Source organism: Strongylocentrotus purpuratus, unplaced genomic scaffold, assembly GCF_000002235.5.
Source record: "Strongylocentrotus purpuratus isolate Spur 01 unplaced genomic scaffold, Spur_5.0 spur5_scaffold_11, whole genome shotgun sequence".
Classification (NCBI taxonomy): Eukaryota; Metazoa; Echinodermata; class Echinoidea; order Camarodonta; family Strongylocentrotidae; genus Strongylocentrotus; species Strongylocentrotus purpuratus.
The window spans coordinates 19,934,952-19,959,103 of NW_022145596.1; the positions used below are offsets into that span (position 1 = coordinate 19,934,952).

The 24,152-nt window shown below is 40.0% G+C and overlaps 1 protein-coding gene across 1 annotated transcript in view; it reads left to right on the forward strand.

Annotated features, from left to right (window-relative positions):
* LOC575745 (Krueppel-like factor 3) overlaps positions 1 to 23,336 on the forward strand; it is a 40,914-nt gene extending 17,578 nt beyond the window's left edge. Inside the window, exons 3-4 of the mRNA XM_011665619.2 lie at positions 19,048 to 19,123; positions 23,004 to 23,336. Of these exons, the coding sequence (XP_011663921.2) occupies positions 19,048 to 19,123; positions 23,004 to 23,220 (293 nt within the window). The 3' untranslated portion in view covers positions 23,221 to 23,336. The remainder of the gene's footprint in view (positions 1 to 19,047; positions 19,124 to 23,003) is intronic.
* The last annotated feature ends 816 nt before the right edge of the window (positions 23,337 to 24,152 follow it).

Sequence of the window (24,152 nt, forward strand, 5' to 3'; positions counted from 1 at the left end):
TCCACTCTACCTGTTTTTTAGCGTTGAAGGTCAGGCCAATGACAAAAGCCTATCATTATAGAGCTTCCAAACATGCCATTAGTTTGGGTTGAGTCGTGATTCTGATATGATTAACATATTTTTTTTAATTTTTGACTCAGTTCGAAGTGATCTTGTTTTGGGTTTTTATTTAGACTTGCAGATTCGAAGTAGAGATATCCTTGATGAATTGTAAACTGACAAATGAAAATCCACGTCCATCGCCATGATACATTTTATTGCCCTATTTCTAGTATAGCCGGTGAATTGCCGTCTGGTCTACTACTCATTTCGTCTACTTATCATTTGGTCTAATGACCATTTAGGCTAATAGCCTGTTAATACAATTTCCATTCGTCTACAATCCATAAGGTCTAATAATCGTTTGATGATTATTATTATTAACAATTAAATGATTATTAGAATATGTGGATAGTAGACTGGCTTGGTGTAGACCATATAGGAATAGACCAAGTGGGTATTAGACAAACTGGTTGTAGACCAAACGACTATCAACCTTTCTAGCCCGAGTTTGTGTTTGTTTTCACGACCTTCCCCATGTGTTTGTCAATATCTACATAAACTTGTTTGGTTATATAAATAATTTGGTTTAACGTTTTCAAATTGACAACAAGACTTCAAACTGCATTTAAATCCCAACGGATTCTCCAGCTGTTTTAATTACCCACTAATTAGCAAGAATGTAATCATAATGCACCACGCGTATGCAAATATAGCCAACATTTTTCGGATGATGATGGTAGCAGGTTTCTCATGTTTGCTTTTGTTTTGTACTGCGTTTGCAAGAGGGGATCGGGGCTTGTAAACAATGATATCACATTCATTGGTTTTCGTTCAGATTACCCAAATTGTAGCATCATGTAAATTGGTTCAGATGGGGGCACATTCATGAACACGATAGTCGTATCAATATTTCGTCACATCTACACGTTCATCTTTGTCCCGCCTTGTCTCGTATGTCAATTACCAAAGTAAATGAATCCGATACGCTAAGTAATTAGCAGACGATCGATCACGGGCAAAGAGGTGATCGGATGAAAATCGATTGACGTATCGCTGAATACGAGACGCTGTTGATGATGTATTGACAATAAGCCACCTGGCCTTCTGCTTTCCTAAAACAAAAGACTTCCCAGAAGTCTTTACTGAAATGAAGACAGTAAACCAGCGCTGTGTGTTCGTGGTTTGGCAAAACTTTTGCCTCTCTGCAACCCTTTAAACCTGCCACAGTTATCATCATCTCCTTTCTAGTTCAATATTTGTCGATGGGTTTTGGAACTGGAACATGAGAAAGGCGGGAGAAAGAATCAATGATCCCGTATTGACTTCCATGTATTGCTCCGACAAACAAACCAACTCTGGGGAATAAAAGACAAAATGGCGAAGACAAAGGAAGGTGTAATAGAGAGATGTGAAGATCAAATTTGGAGAGAAGGTTGTTTGCTTGATAGTGATATTTTCTTTGCATTATTCTGATCAAGTTCACTTTTCTCAAAATTTGTCTTGTTGACATTTCGACAGTGATAGGCCAAGCCCATGCATGGAAGTTTTTTTAAATTTATAAATCTACACGTAGCAGTGTCATTTCAGAGTTGAAGGTCGAGGTCGCGGTCCAAAGACCAGGACCAAGACCAAGACCAGGACCTTGTTTCCGTATTTTTTTTGTATGGACTGTCACCAAATTCTTAAATTCAGAAATATGAAATTATTAGTGATGATAACTTTTATGAAATGTGCAGGAGGAAAACTTTTTGATTACATGTACTTAGCATTAAATCTCGGCATCGAGATCAAGACAGAGTTATAAAGGGAATACGACGTCTAACTGGTCACTATATGACGGGTACATGGTTAAGGTTCAATTTCAAACACCAAAAGGAATAGGAGGCATGATACCTCATGGACCATATAAGGGTACAGGTTCTAACACCTTTGCAGTCTGAACCTTTAGAAAGCGTTTACACTGCACTCTCTGAGAAGTTTCGATAGTAAAATGCACCTTTAACTCGGTATGCAAAGTGGACTTTATGAGCTTCAATATTGAATTATGTGAAGCTATTTAAAGTTCAATGCCAAATCTGTATTTTTTCATTATGTAGTGCAAACAAAAAATAATATTAATTAAGCCGGATGATGAATTACCTGTGCTGTCTATCCGTCTGCACAACACCACAAACAATGCCTCCCAGTCCTTTCTGAGAATGTATAAAATTAAAACATACCAAAGTTTTATTCAGGGAGTTGGCATACAAATAATACAATAACTCGTACAAAATGAAAAATTCGAATTTGTGGGCGGGGTCACAAAAAAACATTAATCACGTCTATTGTTAGCGGGATGACGCATCGTACATTATAATAAATTACAAGAATGAGAAAATAATGCCGCAATTTAATACCACGCGTCGTCTGAAATGAAGTTGTCGATAAACAATTGACAATAGATGTAACTTTCTGTGATATCCAATATGAAATCGAGCCTGACAAAATAAATGTTTCCATTCAAACGTGATAATCTATACATAAATCAAGATATTTATATGTTGATATTATGATAAATGAAGTAGATACAGAGATAGAGGCAGGCAGGACAGCTGAAGATAGAGAGAGGATAGAAGAAGATAAAGAGATAATTTTGTGGATGAAGAGGGAGAGGCAAATAGTAATTATACTACAACAACTACTACTACTTCTACTACTACTACTACTACTATAACTACAACTACTACTACTACTACTACTACTACTACTACTCCTCCTATACAACAACAACAACAACTACTACTACTACTACTACTACTACTACTATTACTACTTATACTTTTATAAGTCTTAAAGTAATAATAATGATAACACTAGTAATGATGATGATAATAGTAATGATGATGATGATAGCAACATCAGCAATAACAATGATTTCTACTTTTGTATACAGTATAGGGCGAAAAATATTACGTTTATAACCACTTGGTGCTATTGTAATGACATGTTAATGAACTTGGACGGTTCAAAGGCCTGTCAAGGATAGATGAACATGCATTATGAATTTCCAAATATCCTACATTTTTGTGGTCATTGCTCTCTCTCTCTCTCTCTCTCATACTGTATCATGTCTATCCTGTCTTTCTGTTTCTATGTTTGTCTGTCTGTCTGTCTCTGTCTCTATCTCTCTGTATATATATATATATATATATGTATATGTCTTTCTATTTCTCTCTCTCTCTCTCTCTCTCTCTCCCTCTCTCTCTCTTTCTCCAGCCCTCTGTCCCTCTTTCCCTCTCCATTCCCCTTACTGTCTAATAGTCGTTTGTTTGGAATCCATGAATGATATAGAATTAGAGATTGATGAACATTGTCAGTGGGGTCTATGCATGATCGACGAGACGAGGGGGAAGAAGTTGGCCCCCATTGAATAGTGAATACTCCGTCCCCTCTTCACTGGTTTTGAAACTCTGGGAACAGTGACTAGAGTGGAGTGAGCTTCTCTTTTGTGGGGGAGGGGGGGGGGCGTTGGGGAGACGCGATGGTCTACTGGTAGGCACGGTACGGGGTCCATGTCTCATGTTCGAGGAAAAAAAGCAATACACTCGTGCCTTTCGTGAGGGTTTGGAAGGCAGATCCTCGGATAGGACTCGTGGTCATGTTGGTCTGTTGGTTACTATCTCGAAGCATGCATTATCTTTCTTGAACAACATAAAGTCTACATGTAAAGTGCAATCTTTTAAAAGAATGTCTCCCAAAAGACACGGAATCAAAATTTTCATAAACCTGGGGCAAGTTTCTCGAAACCATTTTAAGTCTAAGTTCGCGGACATGTTTGATAATCGTACACATGATTGTATGGAATGACTTAGAAGATAAACTTATGACGTTTTCGAGAAACGGTCCCCAGCTCACAAAACCAATATTTTCTTCGAAAACGAGGATGATACTCCCCCCCCCCCCCGGCCCTCACATCCGATACGGAAACATTCTGTCTATAATTTAGAAAAATCAACAACTGTAATTTAGGATAATTTAAGCCCTGTAATTGATTTTTTTTTTCTCCACTACGTACATGTTTGCTCTATAAATAAAATCATATTCTTATCTCGACTGAATGAATATAGAATTACCAGTGGCATCCTTGGGTAATACTAAACCTTTTTGAACAAAAAATGTTGACTGACTGACTGAACAGCAGCTGTTAAAGAAATAGTGATATGGAAATTTCGATATTATTTACGCCACCGTTAGCTTTTGCCATATTTCACGCTGTTGTGAAGACGAGACGATATTCAATATCAAGACAACAAAGGAGAAGTTTTACTACCGGATTATATTGTGTGCCATGTTTATTTTGTTTGGAGTTTCTTTTATCGCAGTTTTTTTTACATTCATCTTTTCATTTTATCTGTTATGAAGTTTCTGCATGTTTGTTATACGCACATGAAAACTGTGTATGTATACAGTGTAGATTCATTGCAAATGGTAAAAAGGCAGGTGTATATGATATCATTTTACGATCATCGCAGAAAAAGAAACGTAACATTTATTTTCCTTCTAAGTAACTAATACATAACTTGTTGGGCTGCAATGTACCTGTACACATAGTTCTTGTGCTCATAGTTTCTGAGATGTTGGTGCGAGGAAAATGTCAGTTTGACTGACAAAGAATGCGAAGTGACATTTTGTATTATCATTTATAATAATACTTTAAAAAATGTTAATGATATTATAGCATTAGATCATAGATTATTGAGCGACCTAGAATTACTTATATGGCTAAAGGACGTTATTTCTTCCACTTAATTCACCTGTACGCGTTCAGTTCTTTCCACTGGAAAAAAAAATTCTATTTTTGTTTGTTTTGTTTAACTGAACACAAAGTCAGAATGCTGTATCTCCACGACTATGTTGACTATAATTATGTATAACAATTCACACATGTTGTCGTCATTATAGAGTATAAGAATAATCTTCACGTTCAGTAAATTTATATTTACATCTATTTCTAATTGTACATGTTTGGGAAGGAAATGAAAAATATGATAAGCTAGTTTGATATTTCCTAAACAAGCAAAGCGTTGATAGAGTTTTTCCGATCTCCAGCAGTGAGGGAGAAAACACAATTTCTTTTTATACAAATGATATATTTATTGTTATTGTTTGGTGTGGTGTGGTCGGTCGGGCTGACGTGGTGATGTTGGTAGGGTAGGTGGGTGGATGTTGGGGTGAGGGGTCTGGAGAGTCCATTGGAGGTTTACTGGACGCTATGATGGTCATCTTAGGTGGTACTCCGTCAAGCTTTGGTCAAGCTCACAGCAGTCTACTTCCAATCCCACGCAATCTACCAACGAGAGACGGCCCAATCCTGGCTTGATCCGAGGGTCCGAGTCGCCTAATTCTTTGGCTAGGACTCCTGGGGTATTAGAAAGTGAAAGTGATGCATGACGGATGGCGGTAGAGGAAGATCGTGGATTGGAAACGAAAGTGATAAAAGTAGGAAGTCTGGTAGGAAACCTCGTTAGGAAGTTTAAGGAGAAAGTTCAGAAAGAAAGGTGACATTTAACGTGTGAGAGAAATAGGGAGAGAGAAAATGAGAGAGAAAGAGCGAGCGAGAGACAGGGTGAGAGAGCGGAGGAGGGGGGGGGGGGAGTTGGATGAAAGATAGAAAAAGTATGAAATAGCGAGGCGATTTCGAATAATGATTATAGAGAAGGTGACATTGGGAAAGAGAAAGAAGAAAAAGAGATCGATCAGGTAGAGATGAAGACTGGTGGAAGAAGAGTTGAGAGTGTGTGTGTGAGCATAGACGTATACGTCTATGGTGTGAGAGAGGGAAAGAGAAGGGGGAGGGAGGGGTCGTAATTACGGGGACGGAGTAGTTCTGAATTTATAATTTCAACATTGACATAATCATGATAATGATGACACACGCCACATTCAAGGGTTTTCGAGTGTCCTCTGCCATCTTGGGCGCCATTTTGATGAACAAGAAGGACCCTCGTCTTCACAAACCCTCATCTTTACGTCCCCCTAGGCGATGTACCTTCTTCTGCACTTGTCATAACTACACAAGTGCTTCTGTGCTTGTATGTGCGAAGGTTATGGAACCTAGTCTTGCTAAGCAGATTTGGCGATGTAAATTTGGACAGGCGAGGGAATGACCTGTGAATGTTATTGCCGAGGACGGGGAGATGTAATTAAACATTAGTCTCCTATAAAAGTACATTTATATAATAGAAAGCAGACTTTTTAAGCAGTTAACAATGCGAATCACTTAAGCGTCAAGGTTCAAATATTAATCCATTTGATTTTACTTGATAAACATCTATGGATTTGTTTCATTCGGTCGGGAGGAATCAAAACGTCGATCTCACTTCGTATTAAAATGATTCCCTGAATCTATAACGACTATGGATCCATGATTTTTCGGCGGATCCCACTTGACAATCCTTATTGTTTTGACCATCAACTACAGTTTAGAAATGAACGATCGTTCGCCTCGACACCGTCATGTCATGATGCAGGTTTAATAATAATCGTGCTTTTCTATCCGACCTTTTGACATGATTGGCTAATGTTGGCTGACTTGACCCGTCCGGATCAAGTGTAGGAAAGATTTAAAGCCAAGGGATAATTCGAACGATTGAACTGGCTGACGTTTGGCATTGGTAAAGGAATTATTAATGCTCTTCGACTAGGTGCATATAGAATTAGGATAAAATCATAAGACTAAATGAATTTCGGTTGGGAGAGAGAGAGAGCGCGCGGGGGGGGGGGGGGGGGGGGGGGGGGGGGGGGGGGGGGGATTGCAAATCAAGATGAACATTGATTTTCCGAAACCAATCGGTATTTACCACTCTGATACCTAATTTTGCATCACAGCCCATTCCACACAAAGTTGATTTATGCTAGTATTAGTGATGCATGGTGGACGCTCGCAGGGTTTAACAATTACATGAAATATTGTGACAGAAATTATGAATAAAGTACAAGAAACATAGTCCCACCTTCATAATCGTCAGGGTCATTTTCGGTTCCAAGAAGCATCTCTTCATCGTAGACATTTGTTTATCCACCCGTGTGCTTTAAATCGCAAAGCACAATAGTTACAATTAAACTAATTTTTTATGTCCTTTGGTGCAGAAACCAAGGTCACAGATTGGGCTACGTATAATCACACAAAAGACAGAAAAGGCAACAACCAAAAAACGACAGTTATTTCAAGTGCAAACTTGATTTGCTGGTATTTTGGAAGAGGAACACCTGATCGAAAATAGTTCTGATTTGTGTAACGTGCAGTACATTCTTTACGCATTATGTAAGCGAGTAACTGAGAAAAAGGCCGAATAATGTCATGAAAATTGCTGACAATGAATAGACCATATACGTGATGTCATACTATTGCCAGCAGTTTAGTGGGTAGTGTGGTGTTTTTCAAGTCTTTTCTAGCAATTATTGAGCGTTGACGAAAGAAACAAAAATATCGTGTAAATAATTTTGGGGTAAGGAATATTCTTGAATTGTTTTCTAGGTTACTGAACTCCCAAACAATGTAAACATTCACAATTCGGAATGTGGCTGCGAGGCATTGTTCTTCACAAATAGCGTTTACTGAACTGACATTTAAAATGATCGCTGCGTGCTGCCTCTGCCCCCAACAAACCGGACAAGTTCTACAACCTGCCAGTTTTATTGTTGACAATCCTGCCTGACTATTGAATTATACCTCTTGTAGAGACAAAACACACAAACAATAATAATAAAAATGGCAATCGTTTCTACATCTCGACATGACTTCACACGTACTACCACATTCCAAACCCACACTCTGGATATATGCGAATGAATACAAAAACATTGAATCTTCCAAATATTGTTTAGTTGCCATGGATTTCTATGAGAGATACCGGAAACTGGTCGAATTGTCTCTTTTTTGACAGAGCAAATTTGCCAGGCATGGTGTATCGTGATATCAGGGGGGATTCACTCGTCTCTTTTATTTGATTTCAATTCTGGTCGCCTTTATTGAACAAAATTGACTGGATCACAACACATCAAAGGGAGGAAAAGGTGTCAGATGTGATTGACGTGTTGAGTACACGCAGCGATTGGGACAAAAACGAACTGCCACTTCAATATTTGTAGTTTGTATTTTTGTGCATTGATGAAAAAAAGCACGCTGTGCTGCTTTCAAATTGTGTCGGAAAAATATTATTCCAAGCAAAACATGGAGATGAGTTGTGATTGTGTGTTCGAGATGAATGAGATATTTATGGTATAGGTCTACTTTTTTCGGGCTTTCGTTCTTTTTACATAATGTCTGTAACAGGATCTGGGGCTTTTGAGAAATAAAATTAATCAGTACCAGAAAATCTCTCTTTTTGGCTTTTCTCGTTTTGGTCTGGTACATGTTTGTACTTGGTCTAACATTTATTATGGGAGGCTTCATCGCAGGACCAAATACGCTGTAGACCTAACCCAACTGGTTATTAGACCAGGATCCTAATCCTGATAAGACTACATTAAACCTGAACGAAACGGTAATTATAAAACATCATGTGGGTGTAGATAAAACGATATTAGACTCGTCAGATTGCTGACAGATTAGATACTTATGAACCAAAAAAGGGTGGACGAACTTTTCACTAACGACTTGACTTTAGACCAAAATGCAAGAAAAAACTGGAAGTTAGTCACGGCCTTGCTATTTTCTCTCTGTTGACGTTCTCGAATGTGCAAAAAAATGCAAACTGTTCTGAGGCGGTATAATAGAACAGACTAATCGAATGATTCGACCATTGTCAAGTATAGAAAACATTCGTCATAATTGAGCGATGCAGACGCGATTGTAAACTGCGGTTGTAATGTGCTTCGAAAAAAAAAAATGTCGAGCAGTAGTCTTTGTAGTGGCAAAAGGAAAAGGTAATCGAACTTATTTTGATTGTAACATGCAAGCCAATATGTGGGCACTTCTTTTTTTGTAGTTCTTTTGAAAAGAGGAGATAGAAAGCGTGACCTTGGCATTTTCGGAAATATTTTCTTTTCTTGGTTCACCTAATTCATGTGATATAATGCATTTGTTTGGAGTGCTTTTGTATTGAATATTTTATGTTATTCTAGATTAGTTTGAGGGCACTGTGGTGTGTTGTTGAGGGCTCATATAGGAGATCCTAGGTTCGATACTTGATCGGTGCTTACATCCGTGTACAAGGCGTTTCACCCACGTTGGTCCCTCTCGACCCAGGTGCATGCTATTTTCAAATTAAGATAGGAATCTTTAACAAGGTTTATGTTCATATTTTATTTATTCTTGGGAACCTACAAAAACAAGCTATGCTTTCCAGTAGGTTCCTGTTTCATTTCATAATTTTGAACTTACTTTGTCAACTATATTCTTTATTGTGTAAACAATTGTTATATGATATGAATGAATAAAATCAATCAATCATTAGAGCAGATGAAATACGGTATTACTTTCGTTTTTGGAGAATGGCAGATAAAACCGAAAGTTTGGTTTTTGTTGGTATGTTATTAATTTTGTATGTGTTCATTTGGAGCATGTAAGAACGAAGATCTATAGTTAGGCATACAGGTAACAGCTAAAGTATTCATATTCTTTCCAAGTTTTGTAATTTTTGAAGTATGTGAAACATTGATTTGTCCCGATTTATATTTCTTTCTTGAGAAGGTGACATTTGAAAGCTTACATCCAAAAGTTTTCAACAAACGCCCTAATTTAGCCAGTCCACCTCACATTACTGAGTTACGAAAAAAACTCACCAACAAGAAACCCATGTCATATTTACAAGGGGTATGAATAATTCGGTTGTTAACGGTGCCTGTTTTCATTTCCTTTTCTAGCTGCCATAACTTTTCTTCTATTCCAACCAGATTGATGACTCGGTAAACAAGTGTCACATAATTTTTTTTTATAATCCTTTGAAGATTAACAAGCACCTGGAAATCATATTGAATCTTTTTCACCGTGTAGAGTATACAGCCTATAATACAGGCCCCGTGTATTCACTACGTGGGCGAGATATTACACAATACACGTAATGGAAACGGTGGCAGATTAACCGAGTTTTGTACTTTGTGATATAAACCTAATTACTGGGGATTGGGGATGTGCTTTTATTGTCAACCGAAGACGGATTGAGAGATGCTTTGACGATTGTCTGCTCCGTTATTGTCATCGCTATTAAATACACAGAGCATGATCGATTTGTGTGAAACGATTTTTGAAAACAGATTACAAAATATCAAGGCTTTGCAAGTCCAAGGTCAGTTATGTGTTGCTTTTGAGACTTGCGAGAGAGAGAAAGAGATAAGGAGAGAGAGAGAGAGAGAGAGACAGACAGAGAGAGGCAGACAGACAGAGAATATATTTTTATATATATATATAGAGAGAGAGAGAAAAAAAAACAGACTGACAGAGGAGATATGTATATACAGTTAGAGAGAGAGAGAGAGAGAGAGAGAGAGGAGGGACGGAAAGCGACACACGTGAGAGGGAGAGAGAGGGGGGGGGATTCAGAGAGAAAATCGGACTCGACGAGTTCATTCGAAATGAACAGGAGAGAACGGTTAAGAGACAGACACGAAAAGATTAAGAGTTGGAAAGAAAGGGAGAGAGAGAGAGAGAGAGGAGAGCAGGGGGGGGGGTAGAGAGGATAACTGCAGCGTGCCATGTGGATATACAAAAATTGAGTACAATGCTTTATACCTTTTATCTCATCGTAATAAATGACATTTTATGCCCTGGAGCGAAACGCAAAAAAAAAAAATCAAAAATTATGAAACGACTCTGCTTTTGTCATGTTTGTGGAATGCAAGTTTTAATAAACCTGTCTCTCTCGTCATTAACAATTAGACTGCATAATCTGTGTTTACTTTGACATGTCTGCTCCGCCGGAGAGTTCTTCGATCTTATCTGTTTTGCTCTTCTGTGAGTGGTGGTGGTGAGGTCTTGTCGACGTATGTAATTAATCACCGCTTATAGAAATCTTCCTTTGTTCATTAAAGATTGCGGGAGCTCTGTAATGAGCCGGTATTTTCAGGGTCATTATCTAGCATTGCCATTGACCATGGCTCATTAACCTTGAGAGTCCAATGTCAATACAGCCATTTTCGTGTTTGTCACTAAATGAAGTTAAAAAAAAGAAAAGAAAAACAATTAAAAAAATCCTCTCGTGTTTTCCCGACTTTTCCAGGCTTCATATGCTTTGGAGCTGTAAGAACTTGACACAAAAGACGCTACATTGGGCTTACGAATCGTTTTGAGATATGCCCTAGTTTTCATTCTCTGCGAGTTGAACTGAGCCAGCCCGAGGTCTAATTCGGTACCCAAGTCGGCAAAGTTGTTTGCCGATTTAGTTGCCGAGTTTGACCGCTGATCTCGTTGGGTCACGGTGCTCGTCACCCAACTCGGCACCTAACTCGACACCTAACCCGTCACTCAACTCGTCACCCAAACGCGGCACCCAATTCGGCACCTTATTCGGGACTCAACTCGGCACCCTCATTTTTACCCAGTTATGTACCTAACTCGGCTCTTAACTAGGCATAATGTGTCACAAACCGAGTGCATCTTTTGACCCCGATCTAGCTCGGTACCCGACTCGGCACCCAACTCGGCACCCAACTCGGCCCACAAGTCGTTACACAATTCGGCACCCAGCGCGACAGTTGTGTACCGAATTGGTTACCGAGTTTCACCTTTGACCCAGCTCGATACCTTACTCGGCACTCAACTCGGCAAAGTTGTATGCCGATTTTGAGGTACATAGTTTGAATCCTGATCCAGTTTGGCACCCAACTCTGCACCTATCTTGGCAAAGCAATATACAGAGTTCAGCACTTGTTTTTTGCACTCAGAAGATAGCTTGGTGCCTAACTTAGCAAAACATGAGATGGGTGAAACACAAGTAAAAGTGTTAAAAGTTAAACTTTGTAAGGAGAAGCCATGTACATGTATAATCATGTTATGATAACACAGCTCGGGAAGATGTTGAATAGAACTCTCCAGATTCATTGCAATGGTTCTAAATAATTAGGACGGGTTCACACAGGAGTTGTACAGTTGTCCCTAGGTAGTAGGCATGGCAATGCATCATTCTTCAGTAAACTAGACGAGCTAGATAATAACGTAGATGTCATGTACCGTTTTAATAAACATGATCGTGTGTGCAGCTATCACATAATTACATGGCATCACTGTGTATCAGAGCCAGTGTAATCAAGTGATATAATTTTATGGAGATATGTTTTCTTTCTTCGCGATAGAAATTTATGTTTTATTCGTCTAGCCATGCAATACAGTACGGCGAATTCTTTATTGTTTCGTATTTCGATTAAACCCTTATAGTTTTCTTAATTGCGTGCTTTTATTAAATTCAGAGTCAGGTAATGAACATAAGTGCTTTTCGGAACCTTTTCTTTGCAATAGGATTCCTATTTTTCTTCGTCTTTTCATCTGTCCATACCGTACGGCAACCTTTTGGTTGTTCGATGAAACCCTTGTAATATTCCTAATATGTGTGCTGCTATCACAGTATTGCTTAGTTTTCTTTCTCCGTGTATAGTAGAGTAAGCTTCAACAAGTGATGTAACATACATGTAAGTCTTTCTTAGCAACAAAACCCCGTTATCAATCGAGGTACAGTCCTCCTTATTCATGTTTTGATTCTGCACACAGCGACTTATTTACTTTGAACCCTTCTTTTTCCTGTTGGTGTTTGCTCTGTTACATTTATTACTTCATCAATGCGTATCTGAAGGACACGTTTAATCAAGTAATGTAAGTGTATGTAGATAAATCCCTTTTTCAATGCCAAAAATGCCCCTGTTAACATGGTCAATGTGTGTGTGTTGGGTTTTTACAGACGTGTATCAATCAGAGATTATTTACCGTCTGGGGACCAACCTTTAAACGTCACCATCCGCACGACGTGACTCAGTTTCGAACCTGCGTCCTCGGCTGAATTAGTTTGTAACTTTCATTGTTAGCTGGATCACAGGCGCACGCCACAACGCCCAGTATGGCGGTATTGTCCTTATTTATACCTCTATTCTTTTTATTTCATACGCCTCTTTCATATCTTCGTTATTACTACGAGAGCCATGTACCCTTGAGTCGTCATTCACTCGTCTGCCTGTTGTCTGAAGCCAAGGTACGCCGTCGAGCTCTGATCTGGAAAGCTAAAAATACCAGATGGGTTATGAAGAGGGCAATTGAGACGAAATACCTGTAGATAGGAAGTGGCAGGTCCTCTGATTAAGTCGCGATAACTATTTCTTTTCATTTCTTTCCTCCGATGTTCTCGGATCGTGCAGTTGTCGTGATGCGCACCTCTTTCGGCCTTCCCCTTTTTAATATACCTTTCCGAATTTATCAGGTAAAATGTTGTCTAAGGATTGGTGGGGTAAAAGGGGATAGGGCGTGGCACTACAGTGCCAGAAGGAAATGTGGGGGAGAGGGCAAGGCGAGATACGAAGGGGGGTGGGGTAGGTGCTTGGGTTAAGAATCAGAACGAAATACACTAAAAGAAGTAAGTTAAAAAATAATATTTCAAGAAGAAAGATTGTAGCGAGATGAAGAGATTGGATGAAAGGAAGAGAACGAGGAATAGACGGAGACAGAGAGAGAGAGAGGGGGGGGGGGTGAAATGCAGGAGTGTGAAAATGGAAGACAGTAGATGGAGGCGGACTGAATGCACAAATTATGTAGTTTTATTTTGTATTTTTGTATATCTTTAAATTGTTTGATTCCAGTCAATACTTTCTTTGAACCCATGAACTGGTGAGCTTGAACCGCAACCACAGTTATAATGTGTTGCAGTATATATATTGTGGCTTTGTGGCTACTGTGGTAACTTATAGTCTGCACGCACAGACTTTAATGGGAAACTTAAGCCTTAGATTGAGACTAGCTCGGTCTGTGGCTGCATCAAATAGCTTAAGTACAGAGCCGATGCAGTATGCCGTCAGCATAGTCTTACGTTCCAGCCACTGTTACATACAGCGACTGAAAAGGCGTGCCTGCACACCGGGTAATTCGGACTAAGACATAGTAGTAGTAGTAGCTGTCTGTCGCGAAGCGACAATGACCGCCTTCATTTTCACTTTACAGCTGTTCTCCATACAGCTCGCTGGCCTGCAGCAGTTGTCCAAGTCTTGGTTTCAATTTGCCTCCGCTTAAGGTTCCTCTTGATCGTGTCCTTGTAGCGAAGCCGTGGACGACCAATCCCTCTTTCGCCAGCGGGTAGTTGCGAGAATAGTACTTGCTTTGGTAACCTCTCAGAGGGCATCCTGATGACATGGCCTGTCCATCGTAGGTTCTTCCTGATGAGCAGGTCCTCCATAGAAGGAAGGTTTGCTCGCTCTAGTACCTCTTTGTTGGTCACCTTGTCCTTCCAACTGATTCTCATGATTGCTCGAAGGTGTCTCATCATGAACGCGTGAAGTTTCTTTACTTGACTTTTGTAGAGAGTCCAGCTTTCCGCACCGTATAAGAGAGTGGATAGGACGATAGCCCTGTAGATTTTGCACTTCACTCTTGTTGAGACATGATGGTTGTTCCATAGCCTGGTTCGCAGTCTTCCAAAGGCACTGCTGGCCTTTGACATTCTTTTCACCAGCTCAGAGTCGATGCGTCCGTCTTTGGATATAGTGCTGCCGAGATAAGTGAAGTCATCTACCTGGTTTAGGGCTGTCCCATCCACTAGGATCTCCTCCTCCTCTCGGTGGTCTGTACCTGGTTGGAATAGTACTTCAGTCTTTTTGATGTTTATTTGTAGACCGAACTTCTTTGATGCTGATGAAAATACATCTATAACATGTTGCATCTGCTCTGGTGTATGAGAAACAAGAGCACTGTCATCTGCAAAGAGGAGTTCCCTCACGAGAATCTGTGTAGACTTCGTCTTAGCTTTGAAGTGTGCGACATTGAATAGGTCGGCGTCTTGACGTGATTGTATGTAAACGCCTTCCTCAAAGTCCGCAAAGGCCTCCTCCAGCATCGCCGAGAGAAAGATGGAGAACAGCGTAGGGGCCAACACACATCCTTGTTTTACACCGTTACTTACAGGGAAGCTATGGGATGTTTCGCCTGCTTCCTTGACTTTAGCCATCATACCCGTATGTAAGGACTCTACCATTCCGGTGAACTTCTCGGGACATCCATACTTTCGTAGTAGTTCCCAAAGACCTGTCCTACCAACAGTGTCAAAGGCTTTCGTGAAATCGACAAAAACCACATAGAGGGATCGGTTGTGCTCAATGCACTTCTCCTGTAGTTGTCTGAGGCAGAAGATCATATCTACTGTGCTGCGGTTGTTCCTAAATCCGCATTGCGTCTCCGGCAATATATCTGGTGCTATGTGGGTATTTAATCTGTTCAGAAGGATCCTGGCAAAAACTTTCCCTGCTATTGACAATAGCGATATTCCTCTGTAGTTTCCACATTGAGTTCTATCTCCTTTTTTGAAGATGGCGACAATATTAGCATCCTTCCATTCCTGAGGTACGGAGCCTTCTGCCCATGCTTGTTGTATCAGCATTAGTAAACTGTTGGTTAGTGTGGCTCCTCCGTGCTTCCATATCTCGCTTGGTATCCCATCCACTCCTGGTGCCTTGCCATCACCCAAGGAGGCAATTGCCAGGTTTAGCTCTTTTCGTGTTGGAATATCATCGAGTGCAGTAACTACAGGTCGCTGGTTGATCCTATCACGCGCTGCAGGCTCGATATCTCCTGGCTGGTTGAGTAGTGTCTCAAAATGCTGCGACCATCGTTCAAGCACCCTTTTGTTGTCTGAAAAGGTTGTGTTACCGTCCAGGGACTTGAGATGAACTGTACTCCTAGTCTGGGGGCCCCAGACTTCTTTCAGTCCAGTGTAGAAGGACTTCATGTCATTATTGTCTGCGGAGCGCTGCAGGTCCTCTGCCTTTTTCTCCCACCAGGTGGTTTTCATTTTCCGTGTGTACCTCTGCAAGTGTCTGCAGGCTTCCTTGTACGCGGTGGTGGTTGACCTGGTGCTTCTAGTCTGTAATACACGTTGGTGTGTTTCATTCCTTTTCTTCATGAGTATCAGAAGCTCGGAGTCTTCTGGGTCAAACCAGTCCTGGTGTTTTCGCTCTGGTTTACCGAGGGTGTTGCTCGCTGTGTCATATACTACTTTGCTGAGTGATGCCCAGGTCTGATCAACTGTCATTCCCTCTTGCACTCCCCAAGTCGCCAGAGCTTTCTCCATATCTTGCTCTAGCTTTAGCCGTTGTGTGTTGACGTGTAGCCGGTCTGTGTTCAGCTTTGCAAGTTTAGTAGCTCCTTGCTTCCTACGCTTTGAACGTAAAGCAAATGCAATCTTTGATCTTAGTAGCTGGTGATCGGTCAAGCAGTTAGCTCCACGCATAGTTCTTGTGCTGTGAACATCCATTCTGTCTCGTTGTCTTGTTATGATGTAATCAATCAGGTGCCAATGCTTAGAGCGAGGGTGCATCCAGGTGGTTTTGTGTTCTTCCCTCTGCTTGAACACGGTGTTTGTCAGTAGGAGTTCGAACTCAGAGCACAGAGCTAGAAGTAGCTCACCATTGGTGTTGCATTTACCGATTCCGTGCCTGCCTAACACCGACCGCCATTTCTCATAGTCTCGTCCTACCCGGGCATTGAAGTCTCCCATCAATATCAGCTTGTCAGTCCGGGGGGTGTCCCGCAACGTTCGTCTAAGCTGATTGTAGAAGTTCTCCTTTGTTTCATCCGGACTCGTCATGGTTGGTGCGTATACACTGATGAGAGTAGCATTTCCCTTCTTCATCAGTGGTACTGTCATTGTCATAATTCTATCATTCACCGCTTTAGGCATTTCTGTGAGCTTCGCTAAGATCTCTTTTCTGATGGCGAATCCCACTCCAGCCTCTCGTCGTACCCCGTCCGGCTTGCCGCTCCAGAAGAATGTGTAGCCCATGTCATCGAGCCTACCTGACTCGGAGAAACGTGTTTCACTCAGAGCAGCAATGTCAATTTTGTACTTCTCCAGCTCCATGGCTACAAGGGCAGTCCTTCTCTCTGGCCTGCCAGTTCCTTCCCGATCGAGGAGTGTCCTGACATTCCACTGTCCAAACGTCATTGTAGTAATTCCGCTGGTGTCATCTTTTTGTTGTTGTTGTTTGCTTCCTAGCATACTTGGCACTGTCGACGGAAGTCCTGATCTAACAGCGCGGTCCTTGTTAACCCGGAAGACGACCGAACCGGTATGAAGTTTCATACTGTTGCGCATAATGAAGGCTGCTTGCAAAGGTGGATAAGTACCGGTAGCTCTTGCAAGTTACTACCGGCACTCTCTCGGGGAACTGGTGGCAGTTTCACACCGGCGAGGACAAACCAGGACGGGTGTGAACCACTAGACCCTGCAGTGACTGGTCGAAGGATGTCGGGAGTTCCGTATCGTCAATCGCCCTCAATGCTGTCACGGTGGCATGGTTTTCTGTTAGGGTTTGCTCCCTTAGCCTTAGTTAGATTCTAAAGAGAACCTGAACCACAGGGCAGTGGTTACAACTAAGCATGGCAAAAACCAATTAACAATTATTAAAAGAATGAGGCGATTACAATTACTCTTATGATAAGAGTACTAATTGAACCAACAAAATATTACCTTACTTTATTGATTATATCTATTCAGTGCTGTGATAAAAACACTGATTATAGCAGAGAAACAAAGATTTTTTTTCTCGAAATAAGTGCAAGAATATTAAGGAGATTAAGGGCAGATCGAATTACCTTACGATATCAAACTAATTTGAATAATAAATTGAGTAACTGATTATAATATATTATGAATCAATTGATTTGATCTGCAGTAACCTCTAAGTAAGCTATATGGTAATGCAGCAGAATTAATGATAGTCTATCGTATATATTTTGAGGAGGTATCAGCAATTAAGGTAGACTAAACTATAAAAAATAAAAAAAAATAAAAAATAAAAAAGAATATAAAGACGTATGACAAAAAAAAAGAAGAATATAATCGAAATGTCCGACTAAGTTCCGTGGCACAAACTCGGCATTATTGGACAAACCTACCATTGGAGAAACCTAACAATTACAAAGCTTGGTCTTGTTGCTCTGTTCGCCAGCAGTTTAAGGATATGAAACCCCGCGGCACACTACTCACAAGAGCTCTAACAAGCCAAGCTTATACAGAGCCTAAAAAGTAAAATAAAATAATACCGCGTATGTACCACTCACCCAATCGATTCAAGAACAAATTATGATTAAGTTAATCACGTAAAATTAAAACAGGAAAATATAAAAACAATAATTGAATAAACACCAAATTGTGAACTATAATAATATTATCAGCACTCAAACACACCCAACGCACATATCAGTACAAAGCGTAATATATATATCTTTACAAATCCAGTAATATAATTATTTATTATTATTATTATTAATATTCATTCATTTATTTATTTATTATTCATATTATTTCATATTAATAGTAACATAAAATGTTCATATTGTAATGAGGATAATTCCTCTGCGCGTACTTCAAATGAAAGGCGCTGGCGCAGGTGTATATGCGCAATTAAAAACAAAGAAGTAATAAAATAAATAACAGAGTGCGCAATATGTTGTCACTGACAACAGGTGTTTAGCACTACGCGCAGCAAAAACAACTGCAATTTTGACTTCCTTCACTATCAAAAAACCAAAATTTGATCACTAAATCACCAAATATATGAAAATCAAAAAGCTAAATCAAAAGACTCATCCTGGAAATGGCTTGTACGCGTCCAGATCATCACTTTAGTACCAATCACTGCATAGAAACAAACGCCAAAACGGAAAAAATATGAGAAACAAGGGAGCTCAGCAGAAACACGTCCGCCCCCACTCGCAGCTATTATTGCGGACTAAGACATAATGCACTTTTATTAGCTGGTTCTTTACTAGCATTAATCATGACTTCGAATAATATTAAATCCATTTTTATTGATATTCCCCTTTTTTATTCTGTACAGGTTGCACGAAGGTTTACACGAAGAGCTCACATTTAAAGGCCCATCAACGCATCCATACAGGGGAGAAACCATACAGGTGAGTGTCAGGTTGGAAGATATGGAGATGGTGCACATTCATACAAAAGGCTCAGCCTCCCTCCTCCCCCTCCCTCCTCCCCCTCCCTCCTCCCCCTCCCTCCTCCCCCTCCCTCCAACACATTTTCGTCGAAGGCGTTCCGGGGCTCCCTTTGCCTCAGTGAATAGCTTATTTCCAATGAAGTACCAACATATTTTCATGATCCTTGTATCGTCAGCAGGCCATGCTGTCTGTATCTCAATGAAAATGCGTCCACTGAGGCAGATATGTGCCATTCATTGTATTATTGAATAATGATTATCTTTCCATAGTGTATCTTCGTGGATGTTCACCATTTTCGTTAAGCAATAGCTACTTTTATCACAGAAGTTGTTTTTCACTGTCGGTCACGGGTACCGCAGTCAATGAATATACACAAAGTAGAACGGCCAAATAATGTGTACAGTCGCGCTTTGTGAGGACATACATTAGAGTAATGTTTCGGGACGTCGGCCAAGCGTACAAACATGAACGCCAGCAGTAGACAAAAATATGATAACATTAATGCCAGACAATCTAAATCAAAATCATTTTTTAAAGATTAAATTCGTTCTCGTTCTTGTTGCTTTTGCATTTAAGTTGATGCCACCAAAGCAAGTATATTCGCCTAGGTTGATGGCGGCCTTAATATCTCATTTATCATGCTTATGTGCGACTATGCCATCAACAGAAAATCACGATCGTGCTCATTCGTCCCTCATCTGACCCCCCCCCCCCCCCCCCCACCAAAAAAAAAAAAAAAGTTATTACAAACATCTTTTGATTTTGAATGAAGTTTACAAAAACGAAATATGAATATTTAGTAATTTCATAGGAATATATAGGTCCCTACTAAAGTGACGGATTTGTGTTACGTCAGAACTAATTAACCAATCACGAATAACGATATGGGATCCATTGATTGCGTATTTTTTATTAAGGGAATATAAAGATTTTATACGATTAAACAAAAATTATGTTATAGTTTGGATTGCACGCCAAAATAAAATGGTTCACATCAATATAGATGATAAATTCGTTAGCATTAATTAGTAAAATGCATTTTTACCGAATGTATTACAACAAAAAAGATTTGTAATTAAGATAACGCGAAGAGCGTGTGTAATGGCTTAATCTCTAATGTCTCCATGGCAACGCACTGACGATACTAATTGTAAAAAAAAATACCTTCATTTGTTCATGGCCATCCACCGAGGCAGTCAAAACAAGGAATTAGATTTGGATCGGGAAAAACAATGGGGCATACTTCAAGTTCAATGAAGGTATATCTAGGTCACCTTAAGTCATGCAAATCCAGGGATTTTTGTTTAAAGAGAACGCTCTACAAAAATTGACTTCCTGTTTTGAAAGAAAGAAAATGAAGGGGAAAAATGATTTTGAAAGTCAGTAGACGGTAGTAATTGATAATTCATGGTGTGCACATTCGTTCACAGTCACGTTCATAGAAAGCTCAACTGTTTTTGTACTGGTATAAGCCGCGTGAAATCGTTTTAAAAAATCATGATTCTTTTACGATTAGTGTACCCCTGTGTAGATACATTTGTGCGAGCGTGATACATTCCTCAATAGTACATTTCTTCTATCTACTAAGTTTCACTCGAAATATAATGATTATATATATGATTGACACACTTCCTTGACCTGGAATATATATATATATTATATATAATATGAGAAACATATATATATACTTATATCTGTATAAACCTGTATGCGCATATGGAGGTGTTGTAGCCGTGTGGATATGTCACCGGACCGTGGATCACAAGGTCCGCGGTTCGATTCCCGCCGCGGCATTAATGTCCTTTGGCAAGATATTCATCTACATTTGCCACACTCGACCCAGGTGAGGTAAATGGGTACCCGGTAGGATTATTCCTTAAAATGCACTGTGCGCTGATTACGGCTGCCGGAGCTAAAGCTAGGGTAATAATTTCCAAGCTCTTTGGAAGCGCATAGAGACGTTATATAATGTGATATGCGCTATACAAGAACCGAATATTATTATACCAAAATGAACATGCATACAGTTATGGTCTGAAGCCATTGGCTCTTTTTTTTCGTAGAAGTTATTACGCAATAAATCAGGTTATTACTCATTCAAAACAAAAAGTAGTCTATTGTCATGAGAGTGGCAGGCACCTTTTATTGAGACCGATAAAAACAACATACTCTAAGCCACCGGCATGGGAAATATTTGCTTGGCACATTAATCAACGGTTGAACGATTGTGGACATTCGCCCCCACCTAGTCAATGGGTTACAAAAAAAGTTCTGTTATTCTGTTCATGACTTCCACACTGAAAAATTCATAACTGCTATGGATGTCGGTTTCTCTTGTGTCTGCTTTTTTGCTTCATTAAATGCAGACGTGTACCTTTGAAATGATAATCAGACTAGAACTAATACCCTGAATGTTCTTTAACAAATGTCAACGATATCTATCAGATGTTATTGGTAGAAATGTATGCTAGCTGCCTAAGCTGCGTAATGGTTAATAAACAAGAACATACGTGATACATCTAATAAGAATAATACTAGTGGGTTCTTGTATAGCGCTCATGTCTGTCAGATTAGACACTCCTGGTGCTCCTTAATAATATTATTTCCCCGAATTTAGCGCCAGTTTTCCCTACCATTAGACTACATAGTCTTCATAGTTGCATATTTGCATTTGTTTTTAAATCATTTTTAGGTTAATTGATTTTTCAGGTCATTTTCGTAAGTTTTTCTGGTCCAAACAAATTATTCCACTCAAGATGCTCTTAAAAGGAACTAAAAAATCCAGCGCAACTTTATTTTCAACCAATCGGTATTAAATGAGTATTTTAACCTTGCATTCAGTTATACATTTGAGTTGCTTTAAAACGTAACTGTTATGCAAGGTGACCCATCAGGGGATGACGTACGACTCAGAAAGACTTTAAGCCAGTCTCTTTCTTTTTTTAAATCGTTACCATAACAATACTCAAAACAAATACTAGTACATCCAGAACTGACTCCTGAATCAGTTTGCTCCTTTTGTTCTATATTCCGTGGAGAGCCGAACTTGTTTAATTATCTATGTACTTTATCACCTAATCATTGTGTTATAATCAATGCAAACTTTTGAATTGCCCTTGAAAGAACTTAGGGGTGTATTCAATTCATGTGAAGAATGGAAAATAAATAGAGGAGAAAATATGTGGGCAAGTTGGCATGGTTGGCTAGGCTGAATTCAGGACATTGTCGTATGTGCTTTTTGATCGAGGTTGTTTAAACAAAAATAGAACAGATTTTGATGGCTCCATGTTATGCCGAGGTAAATCCTCGTTTTCTAAACGGTATCATTTGTCATTTAAACCTACAATGAAAGGCTCATTTAAAAGCTAAACCGTAGCATTACAGATGTTAAACGACAGAGGTTTAGTTAGAGCCCGATGAATAGAGGTAAACGGGGTGAACCATGGGATAGGGATTTATATGGACGCGCGGCTTACGAGTTGTAGAAGTAAATTTGGTTCGGATATCTAGAGCATATCTCCATGATTCCCAATCGAATCTTTTCACTCCATCCTGATTCATATCTAGCCCATGACCATTCTTTGTTAGCTATTTTGAAGAGAGACCATAGTTTACAGGAGTAGTGCCGAGTATTTTAATTATAAATATCATTGAAGTTGTTCATTCTTGCACTTGCAAGTAGGTTGAATTCTTTAAAAACAAATTTATTTTGTCAAAACACATGTTGAAACTTGAAAGTGATAAATGTGGAAATGAAATGAAATGAAATGTTAGACAATGAGCTCACTCCCCGTTTTGTTTTTCTTTTCTTTCCTTTTCTTTTCTTTTTTTTCTGCAGGTGTACGTGGAACTCGTGCCAGTGGCGTTTTGCCCGGTCCGACGAGCTCACGAGACATTTCCGCAAGCACACGGGGGCAAAGCCATTCAAGTGCAAGGTCTGCGAGCGCTGCTTCTCACGGTCAGACCACCTGTCACTGCACATGAAGCGACACCAGGACAAGATGAATCACCAGCGAAATGACGCGTCGCAAACGGCGGTAACGCAGCATCTCTAACGGCGACGCCTGACGCGTCTGACGTCATGCTGGTTGAACTCTAATAATGCTATCGACGACGTTTGAGAAACGTTTTTTTAATCAACACTGGACACGTATGTTGTTAGTCCGCCTACTTTTGTGGATTGAGACGATGCAACGACGACAACGTTTGTGACGTCGTCATGCTTTTTCTCGCGTGTGAAATAAAATCGCAATCGGCAGAGACGATGACAGCATTGTATACAAGTGTAAGAGGGAGAGACACAGCAAGAGAGAAGGAGAGACGGTGAGAGGGAGAACGTTAAACAAATTAAGAACAATGACGCGAAAGGAACGTTGCAAACAACGCCGACGTCGGAGTAAAGTTTGAGACAATAGTGAACGTTGGGAAGTTTTAGCGTTGTTTGGTCTGCCCATAGAAGGTGACATAATGGCAACGAGACATTAACCACGAAACCAACTATGTTTGGGTGATGACAATATTACCATGCTAGTCAGATGACAATGACGTCATAAAAGAAGTATGTAGCAAAAGTGGAGAAAAAAATAAAGAACAACTATGAACCTTGACCAAATCTGTCTTAGATTGGCAACGTGTAGAAGTAGATAGTAAATGTATATTATGTATTTTCCTTATTATATTTGACATATCCTGTCTATATCGGAAACGGCAGATCAAGAAATAGTCATTGTTAATTTGTCTATCCATCTACGTATTTCTTTATTTATATATTGTGAGCCTCTCTATCCTCTCTCTTCTCTTCTATTCTCTCTCTGTCTCTCTCTCTCTCCCCCTCTCTCTCTCCCCTCTCTCTCCCCCTCTCTCTCCATCTATCTCTCCCCTCCCTCTCTTCCCCTCACCCTCTCCCTCCCTCTATCTCTCTCTTCTCTCTTCCCCTCCCTCTCTCTCCCTCTTGCCCCCTCTCTCTCTCCCTCTCCTAATCTTCTGC